We start from the raw sequence: 10,838 nt of genomic DNA on the forward strand, positions 1-10,838 counted from the left end.
ATTCTCCCACGTGAGCCATTAATACCACTGTAAACACCTTTGCGAAATTGTGCCTCTTCGCGGGTCAGACCCAGCGTAGAGAACGCCTCCAAATCAGGTCCATCCATCAGCCTCCATCGCGCCACCAGACACCGCTGTCACAGGGGAATCATTAATTCATCCCCATCGCCTCCCAAACACGGTCACGCTGATCCTACGACAGTGGTGGAGACCACCGAACTCCTATCCACGATGCGTCTCAAACAAGAACATCCTACACCAGCATCTTCATTGGCGCCACTCCTCAGATCTCAAAACGCGTAATCAAAACCAACCCCAATTCGTAAGAACGGGAACGATCCTCTACAGTTGGTGATGAGCCTAGTCCGCAAAGAAGACCACCACTACCGTCACTCACGCTCTGATCACAGGGTCATGGTTCATCCACCAGACTTCAGTTCCTGTCTCCTTAGAACTTAAGGATACAGAGGTACACCAGAAATCCCTAATTTCCCAATTTCCACAAACCCCAAATCCACAAACCGAAAACCCTAAATTCCCAAATCAGAGACAAGCCCTTTCGGCGCCTCCAAGCCCGCCGCATTGTCCGAACTACCTTCCGCGTCTTCCGCAGCACCCACGGCATCCACGTGCCGTTTTGTTTCTGCCACCACAACGTTCAGATTTCTAATCCCCATATGTCATCGACAATTTAGGGTTCGCGAATGAATCTCTGAGCAGATGTTTCCTTCTCTGTCATGGAAGGTTTCATCCAATCTCTCCTCTGTAGGGCCTCGGCTAGCGTTGCCGAAATCCGCCACCACCCATTGTGAACGCAGCAACTAATTTGGCCTGAAACCCCACTTTTACTGAACCGTCCAATAAGTCCGACACATGGACTCAACGATCCTCCAAGATCGCCCACTTTATCAAACCATTGGTGATAGACAGCACACGGTCGTCCTCGACCGATCGCCCATTTTTGTCGAACACTGATGCGATAGCACCTCGATCGATCGTCCACTTAGTGGACCACTGGTGATCGACAAAGTACGGTCGTCCTTAACCGATCGTACGCTCGTTTGGAGGAACGACAGCGAGGCCATCAGTGACCATAAGCGCTGCAGCACTCGAACGAACGACAGCGAGGCTGGACGACCGAAATTCTCGCCGTTCGCCCTCACAAATATTTTGGTCATCCGACCTCACCGTTCGACCTCCCTGGCGATCAACCATTCGACGCACTCTAAGGTCGTCCACCTTGGTCGACCGCGAGACCGAGTGTCGACCGTGACCGATCGACAAAACCTACCTCATTGTCGTTCGACAATGTCCCGGACGACCACCAAGAACGAGCCGCACATCAAGTTCGTTCACCCTGGTCGACAACAAGACCGAGTGTCGACCGTGATCGATCGACAAAACTGTCCTCATCACCGTTCGACAATGTCCAGCTCGACAACCTATGTGTCGAGCGTTCAAACCTCCTGACGTTCGGTCCCTAGCGCTCGGCCTCACGTGCCACTAGGCCGCTCGACAACCATTATGTCGAGCGTTCAAACAGTCCTCGCATTCAGCCTCACATGTCACTCGGCCATCCTTGGCCTAGAACGTTCGGCCATCCTTGGCCTAGATCGTTCGGTCACTCGCCTCAATAACGTTCGCCCATTGGTCCTCAATGACGTTCAGCGTCTTGGTCTCAAGCGTTCGGCAGTTCGCTCACAATTGACGTTCGGTCTCTACCGCTCGACTATACATCAACACGAGGGCTCCAGCATTCGGCCATACTCATGTTCGACCTCCTGAAGTTCGTCACCTGGCCTTGACCGGTCGACAACTCGGCATTTGTGACGTTCGGCACCTTGACCTTAGTCGTTCAGCCATCCGCGTCTCAAGCGTTCCAGAATTCGTTCTAAAGGACGTTCGGCCTAAAACGTCCGACATTCTGCCTTCTGGACGTTCGGCCTAAAGCATTCGACCGCCGCGTCCGTTCGACCCAACTGATGTTCAGCCATCTGGCCTCAATGACGTTCGTCCTCTTGGCTTCAATCGTCGTTTGGCCATTAAGTCTCACGGACGTTCGGTCACTTGTGCTCATCCCTTCTGCCTCAATTGCGATGTTTTATGTGGTCTCAAGCGTCCACCATTCGGCCTCGCGGACGTTCGGCCTTTCAGCTTCATTGACGTTCGGCTTCAAGCGTCCAGCAATCAGCCTCGCGGACGTTCGGCCTTTCAGCTTCATTGACGCTCGACCATCCATGGCCACGAGCGCTCCAACATTCGGCCATTCGACTAAACTGATGCTCGCCCATTGGTCCTCAATGACGTTCGGCCGCTTGGCCTCCACCCTTTCGCCTCAGTCGTTCGGCGATTCGCGTCTCAAGCATTCCAGCATTCGTTTTCACCAACGTACAGCACTCAGCCTCACTGACGTTCGTCAACTCGGCTTTTATGGCTCGACCATCCATCGACACGACCGTTCGGCCATCCGATCTCTCTGACGCTCGATCTCGAGCGTCCAGCATTTCGCCTGACGTTCGACCGCCAGGTTTACAACTTAACCGAATGGTCTCATCTATATGCTTAATATTGTTTCTTACAGTGCAGATAAGCACCTCTTGTATGTAAAAGCGGACACCTGAGAGTCGTTCATGCTGAACACTAAAATTGGGGAACACTCCTAGACCTGGTAGACGTTCGCCCTAGAACACCCAGGCGCATTGAATAAAGGGATACACTCCCGCTGGTAGATGTTCGCCCTAGCACACCCAGGTGCATTGAATAAAGGGATACACTCCCGCTGGTAGATGTTCGCTCTAGAACACCCAGGTGCATTGAACAAAGGGATACACTCCCGCTGGTAGATGTTCGCCCTAGAACACCCAGACCATCAAACCTAGGGGACCATCCTCTAAGCCCTAGCTTATATTCGCCCAAGAACATCAAACCATCAAACCTAGGGGACCATCCTCTAGCCTAGCTTATGTTCACCCAATAACATCAAACCATCAAACCTAGGGGACCATCCTCTAGCCTAGCTTATGTTCGCCCAAGAACATCAAATTTTCAAACATTCTATCGTTCGAAATCGAAAGCGTTCGTCATTTGGTTTCAACGCTCGACCATCAATGTCAACGAACGTTCAAAGAGTCAGCCGTTCGGCCTCAACGCTCGACCGTCAATGTCAACGAACGTTCAAAGAGTCAGCCGTCCGGCCTCAACGCTCGACCATCAATGTCAACGAACGTTCAAAGAGTCAGTCGTTCGGCCTCAACGCTCGACCGTCAATGTCAACGAACGTTTAAAGAGTCAGTCGTTCGGCCTCAACGCTCGACCATCAATGTCAACAACATTCAAAGAGTCAGCTGTTCGGCCTCGCCTTTTGGTTTCAACCCCTCGACAATCACTGTGTCGAGCGTTAAAACAGTCGGCCGTTCGGCCTCGCCTTTTGGTTTCAACCCCTCGACAATCACTGTGTTGAGCGTTCAAACAGTCGGCCGTTCGGCCTCGCGTTTTGGTTTCAACCCCTCGACAATCACTGTGTCAAGCGTTAAAGCAGTCAACCGTTCGGCCTCCTTTTGATTTCAACCGCTCGAAAATTCCTGTGTACGAGCGTTCAAGTATTGTGTACGAGCATTCAAGTATTCGGCCGTTCGACGCCATTAATGTTGTCCATTCGGCCTCATTGACGTCCGTCCGGTTGGCTTCAATCATTCGGCCTCACATGCCACTCGACCTCTACCGTCCGTGGCCTCAAGCATTCAGCTTCTATGACCTTCGGCTATACAGCCTCTACCGCTCGGTCCTCCTTGGTTTACGCTCTCTAATACAGCGAATACAACCTCCATCAAACTCATAAGTCCTATAGTTACCACGTCCGTAAAACGGAACGGTTAACTCGGACTTGGGGGGCATGTTATGTAGTAAGATATTTTATCTTAAATATTATATTTATTACATAAAATATGTAAGATATTTATAAAGCCACTAACCACATTTTTAGGTAAGGTGGTTATTTCTTATTTTGCTTATAAATACAGTAACAGGGCCAAGGTCCAGGTACGTTCTCTTTATGTCTAGAGACTCCAAATAATATTTCAGAGCAGTATCATAATCACTCTCTTGAGAGCTGAGGCTCCATAACTCACATCTGACTTGAGCGTCGGAGTATCTTTGCAGGTACCTCCCCCTCCTTTGGCGAGTATGAACAACAACAATTGGAAAAGAGCAAGCATCCCAGACAGCCAGGAGCAACAAAGACACACCGGACAAAGTTTACACCGAAACAGTTTATAAATAAACCTAAATAATTTACACTTATATTACTAATTTTTAACTTAACATTAAGTTTCTTTTTAAATATTTTCACCTACAACCATATTATTGTTTAATTTTATTTTTCTAATTTATTATACACACAAAAAATCACGCTCATAATTTAACTTTAACTCCTTTCATTTTTATGATTTTATCAAAATTTGTATTAAGAAACTAAATGCTTTGCAACTACTATGGGTTGATGTTTTTTCGTGGGGGTTTCTTGTTTTTTTTTGTTTTGAAATTATTGTTGACTTTATTTTCTTACAAATTTAATTACAATCAGAAGGGAAAAGATATAATACAACCCTACAATCAAAAATCAACGTGAACATCATCAGTTATTTTGTTATTAAATTGAAAAACAAATGAACGAACAAATAAAAAACAACAAATTATGGTGACGCGGGTTCCTATGTATGGATGTGAGAAAAGATGGAGATGAGATAAAAAAAATTAGATAAATGAAGAAGGTGGATTACGGTTAGATGAGTATTTCTGATTTTTTTTCGTTGAGGCTATAGGAATGACAGAGAAAAGATTAAAGTGAGAAAAATGAAAGAGAAAATGTTGAGAGGAAGGAGGGAGGTATGCAAGAGTTTAAAGGTTTCTTGTTTTTTTAAGAATGAAAATTATTCAAATATCATTTACCTTAAACCTTAAAATCCATAATATATGAAGGTATTTTTGTCTACCAAAACCTGGTACACATTGCTAAAAATGTACTAACTAAAAAAAGACTTTACACATGATAGCAAACCCCATATATTTATATGTACATGTGTATATATAGATGTGTATATATAATATATATATATATATATATATACTAATATTTTGACATGCGTAACAAGAAGATTATTTTTAAGATTGTTGAATTTTGTTTTTATTAAAACTAAAAGTAAATCAAGAATTTAAAAATAAATTTTATACTTTAAATAGTGATGAAAAATATTATCTGAGGAAGAGACAATAACTTAACAATATTTATATTTGATAAAATAATATTAATTTATACTTACAATAACTTTGAATTTAACGTGAAATATTATTTTTAATTTTATTTTTTAGTTTAGTTTGAGTTTATTAATGATGTCCATATTTAATTGTTGGTTTGCTATTTTATATAATATTTTAAAATTTATAATTATGACGTGAAATGCCTTCAAACACGTTAAGAAAGTTAACAAAAAAGGTTTCCTTTTACAACTTTTCTATTTTGAATTTCAAATAAATTTTTTGTTACTACAAGTTTACAATAATTTGTAATTTCAAATTTCAAATTTAAACTTGGTTATCTTATATTTTAAATTTCAAATTTCTAGTTTACATTATGAATCCGAATTTTAAAAAATAATTGAAATTGAAATGGTCAGTTATTTTTCATCTTCTAAAGTTTTAAAAAAATTTATAATTTTCAATTTTTAATAATACACTCTGTTATTGAAATTATGTATATTATGATTTGACTATAACAAATATATTGAAAATACCTGTTGTTTATAAATATAATTTTTTTTATTATAATTAAATTGAAATAAATATTTTTGGAACAAAAATTTATTGAATAATATGAATGATAATATGAGATAAACAAACTAAATATATAAAGCTTAATTTTAATATAAAAATTATAAGTTCAAAATAGTAGTTGATTATAAATAAAGTTAGTAAACAAAATGCAGCAACGAGTATTCTAAAAAAAAAGATCTCCACTGACTAAATATGATACTAAGACATGATTAAAAGACGTATAAGAAATAAATATATTTGTTCTAACAAATTAAAAGTAAAAAATAATTGTTTCTGACAAAGCTATGGTGTCTCCTGTGACAAATGAGGCGGAGATGGTGAAGGAGAAGACAAAAACGGTTTAGACGGAAATTCCAATAATTCAACTTTTTTCTCTAACATTTCCACCACGCTACTTATTGTTGGTCGACTTGAAGGGTGAGTTTGTATGCACCACAAACCTACCATTGCCATTTTTCTCATCATTTTGTCATCACTTTCATTCCTTACAATTTGTAGATCAAGCTCTTGATTTGATTCAAGACGATCGTAAATCCAATAAGGAAAATACAATTCACTTGAACGATCGATTTCAATCTTAACATTCTTTCTTCTACCAACCATTTCCAAGATCATCATTCCATAACTGTAAACATCTGATTTATGTGACACGGCGCCAAAGTTTCTGCAGAAAACTTCTGGAGCAATATAACCTGCAGTTCCCCTCGCACCAGTAATGGATACCGCACTTTCTCTTGTTGGACATATTTTTGCAAGTCCAAAATCTGAAATTTTGGGACTAAAATTCTCATCCAGTAATATGTTGTGAGGTTTTATGTCAAAATGCAAGATTCTAGTGTTGCAACCTCTGTGTAAATACTCTAATCCACGAGCAATGCCAATTGCAATGTTATACATTATCTGGCAATCCAATTGATGAGCAACCTGTAATGGATTTTTGTCTTGATATATGAACTTGTCAAGAGATCCATTAGACATAAACTCATATATTAGAGCACGTTTAGAACCATCAAAACAAAATCCCAGGAGTCTGACAATGTTAACATGTGAAGTTGTACTGATACTTGCGACTTCATTGATAAATTCTTCGCCGTTGCCTTTTGATTCAGCTAAAATCTTTACTGCAACAACACGTCCATCATGTAACTTCCCTTTATATACGCTACCGAAGCCTCCTTGCCCCAACTTGTTTTTAAAAGAGTTGGTCATTTTCTTAATCTCTGAATAATTGTGCCTAGTTATAGGAAGAGGTCCCTGTTCCTTCAAAAACTTCTGAATAACATGATGGGTTGGGTTATCCCTCCGAAACAAAAGAGACGAGGGATAGATCTTTGTCCTAAACCAACAAGCCAAGATTACCACCACTACAACTCCAACAACCCCCACTGCCGAAGCTGGAGAATTTTACAATATCAAAGGAAAATGTATAGCGTAAGTAACATGTTAAAGACTATTCTTTTTATGAATCAACACATATATTGGTTTGTTTGATAAATCTCTTTAATACTTTATAGTAGTTATCTCTTGTACTATGAGAAAAAAGTATTTATAGAATAATTAATTTTCCGACTGTAGTAATAAAATAACGAAATTGAATTGAATTTGTTTGTAGTGTTATACCTATTTTCACCATTGTAGCCCTGTTCTTATTGGTTATCCCTGCAGAAGACAAACAAATATATCAAAGCGAATTTCAAATGCTGGATATATTATTTAGGTTGCTGATATTAATTAGTATTTATTTTTATTTACGTCTTAAGAATATTTAAAAAAACAATTCTTTTGATCACTCGATATTTTTAATCATAATAATCAATATATTTTATATTATGTAACGACCTATACTATTAAAACAAAGAATGGAAAAAACTTAAAATTATACGACAGAATAAGGGATTGCTTCAACTCACAAACTTGCATAACCAATTGAGCTATAAACATAAACATATTTTCCGTACTCCTGGTTTTAAATATAACAGGTTAGTTCTCTCGTATGTTTGATCGGTAAGAAAGAAAAAGTGTTGACGAGTAAATGAACCTAATGAGTATTTTTTTTATTTTATTTTTCACTTACTTTTATATCAATCTTTAAATTTTGATTTCATTTATTTTTTATTTTCCTTTTCTCCAAACATATTTAAGTTTCTACTTAGTTTTTATTTATTTATTTATTTTTCTCCTCGTTGCCAAACATTGTCATTACAAACATTTATATTCCTTCAACAAAGTCGTGCTCTGACCTTGATAATTGTCATAAATACCTAATTCTTAAAGACGTAACTTTGTTATTTATTTATAATAAGCGAATCTAACTGTAAGATTCCAAGTAATTTGGTTTTTCGCTTTTTGAGATGTTACATCTAGTTCTTTTTTGTTGTTGTTAGACTTGTTATTGAGAAAGAATTTGAAAGAGAACTGTTAGATAATCAAATACAAATTAGGAAAACTTATAATATATAAGTGTAGGTAAATTTTACCTTGGAGCTTAACTCCGAAACACAGAAGAGACTATAGAGAGGGATTCGCCCAAACATATTTAATTCGCTTATGCAATGGCCAATTTTTGGGATGCACGTACATCAAAAGAGAAAAGAGTGACTGACCTGGATCATCCTCTCCACATTTGGCAGAATGAACTCTGTCAGTGCAATAACACCTGAAAGCGTACATATTTGAATCAAAACCGCACCTCCCTCCGGTACTGTTGCAGACGTTGCAGTTACTCGCAGTCCACGACAGCAAAAACCCTTTGCTCAACGCTTCAGCAACCCCTCCTATTCCATCTTCCACAACCGTATCCACCACCTCACCCTTGCAATTCTCTGCCACAACGCTTATATTTTCATCTCTTTTATCCAATGCCAAAACGGAACTCGTCTCGTTTTCTGCAGAACACCCAACTCTTTGTTCGTGAAGCGAAGGTGCGTCACAGCCGTAGAACAACACCATGTCCGTTTGATTCGGAGCAACACGGAACACGTTAGTAGGAGGAAGAGTGAGATTCTGAGTTGGAACAAGACAACCTCTGGTGGTGTTTGATTGCAAAGCTGAGAACGCGGCATTGGACAGTCGCAGGGACTGATTTTGGTAGAAGATTTGATGAATGAGGTATTGGGTGTGAGAGAGATTGAGGATAGGGAAGCCATCTGGAGAACAGGAGATTTCAAAACCAGGGCTCCCACAGTATGGTTCTTGCGTTCCTTGGATGTAAAAAGGAAAGGTAATAGATTGGTTGTTGTTGGGGCAGGTTTTGGGTGCACAGGCAACGAATTTAGGATCGACTTGAGAATAAGTGATTTGGGCGAGGAGGTAGAAGATGATGATGTAGGAATTGGTGATGGGAGAAAGGAGGGATTTGAGGATAAAAAATTGGGTGTTTTGGTTTATCATCTTTGAAGGTTTTCTCTCTAGCTGTGGATGGAGATCGTTGAAGAGGGGAAACATAATTATGAACGGAGAGAAAAAAGGAGTTGTATATTCTCTCCCTCTTCACTTTCAATTGAATTAATTATCTCAAAAAACAAATGACATGATAATAATTATGAACAGAGAGAAACTTAAAGTTTATTGGCTTATTTGAACAAATAAATAATATATTGTATAAATAAAATGTAATATGATCCATCAAATTGGTTTTCCCGCAGCAAAAAAAAAATAGTTTTTATTTGAATTTATATTAAAAAAATTAGTTCAAAAGTTGTGTTTGTAAAAGTAATTTTATTTGTACGGTTATTCTTTTTAGTTAGAACAAAATTTAACATTCTTAAAATACAGAATAAGAATTTAATAGCCTTAATTGTGTTTTAGTAAGTTTCTAAAATATAAAAAAAAATGTTTGATGAAGTATATAACCCAGAAATATTGTATTAATATCTTCATATTTCTCAATAATATAACCGAGAGCTAAATATATGCAATGAAAAACACCCAATAGCAGCCCCTAAATAATTGATAATGCACCAATGGTGGAATTGAAAAGAAATTTAAAGACCAAGCAGTGGTTTGGAATATTCAAATTATTTCTAAGTCAACTATTTTATAGATACAGAAGTAACCTTTTTTATTTCAAACAAAGGATATTTCTTTATTAAAAATGGTGCCTCCAATTCAACAAATTGACCAACTTCAAGTAAAAAAAATTCTTTGCCAGCCCGTTACTCTCTAAGTCTCCTTTAATTGTACATTATGAAATACGAAATATTAATGGGTTTTAAATTAAGTTATCTGTACTTCTTCACTGATCTTGACTACAAAATTCTACACCTGATTTTATTTTTAAAAGGTACTTTAAAGAATTAAAAGAAAAATTTATATTTAAATTAATCTCAATCTCGATTTTAAGGTGATATGAAATTATTTGATATACAAAAATAAAATCAGAAACTATAAATTATATTTGCATGTAACATTATTTTTAATTTATTCATAAAAGGTTCTCTTATATAATTTTTATAATTTAACTTATGTTTAAATTAACTTTAACTTTAAAAACTTCACTTTTATTTCCAATAAATATAAATAAATTTGTTCAAACATACTATGGGATAAAACTGTGACATCCCAAAATATATAGCAATGTATATATGTAGAATGCATCGATTATAATAATAGAAAGCAGTTAAGGGTACACAATAGATAGAATTAAGGAGTACAGCTATCCAAGTCTGGCTGAGAAGTTTTAAACCTTAAGTACAAGTTCATAATTTTCCGAAATACAAGACTAATGAAATTTTAAAGAGACCTAAAAAGTTTCCCGAAATGACGGATCATGATAAAATGAAGTCTAGAAGTCTTTCAAAATGAAGAGCTATATAACATAAGAGCTAGTAGAAATCCTAAGCACTAGGTGCTAGGTCTTCCTCAACTTCCAAAGCTTGCTCCAAAGGTACACCATCACCTACTGCTCACATCCAAAGGATTGGATGATCATCGCAAGGGGGAAAGCAAACACATGCAACACATACAAATGCAAGGGTGAGCTAGGTCTCAAACAATTATACAATTCATTT

At 38.0% G+C, this 10,838-nt stretch overlaps 1 protein-coding gene across 1 annotated transcript; it reads right to left on the reverse strand.

Moving 5' to 3' along the window:
* Positions 1 to 6,048: 6,048 nt before the first annotated feature.
* LOC108325142 (LEAF RUST 10 DISEASE-RESISTANCE LOCUS RECEPTOR-LIKE PROTEIN KINASE-like 2.1) lies at positions 6,049 to 9,305 on the reverse strand. Its single transcript, XM_017558155.2, has 3 exons — positions 8,433 to 9,305; positions 7,450 to 7,488; positions 6,049 to 7,223 (listed from the first exon to the last, which is right to left on the reverse strand). Exons 1-3 carry the CDS (start codon positions 9,271 to 9,273, stop codon positions 6,112 to 6,114), a joined length of 1,992 nt encoding a protein of 663 aa, XP_017413644.1. The 5' UTR covers positions 9,274 to 9,305; the 3' UTR covers positions 6,049 to 6,111.
* Between the last annotated feature and the right edge of the window lie 1,533 nt (positions 9,306 to 10,838).

The sequence above is a fragment of the Vigna angularis genome, chromosome 3 (genome assembly GCF_016808095.1).
Source record: "Vigna angularis cultivar LongXiaoDou No.4 chromosome 3, ASM1680809v1, whole genome shotgun sequence".
In the NCBI taxonomy this organism is placed as follows: domain Eukaryota; kingdom Viridiplantae; phylum Streptophyta; class Magnoliopsida; order Fabales; family Fabaceae; genus Vigna; species Vigna angularis.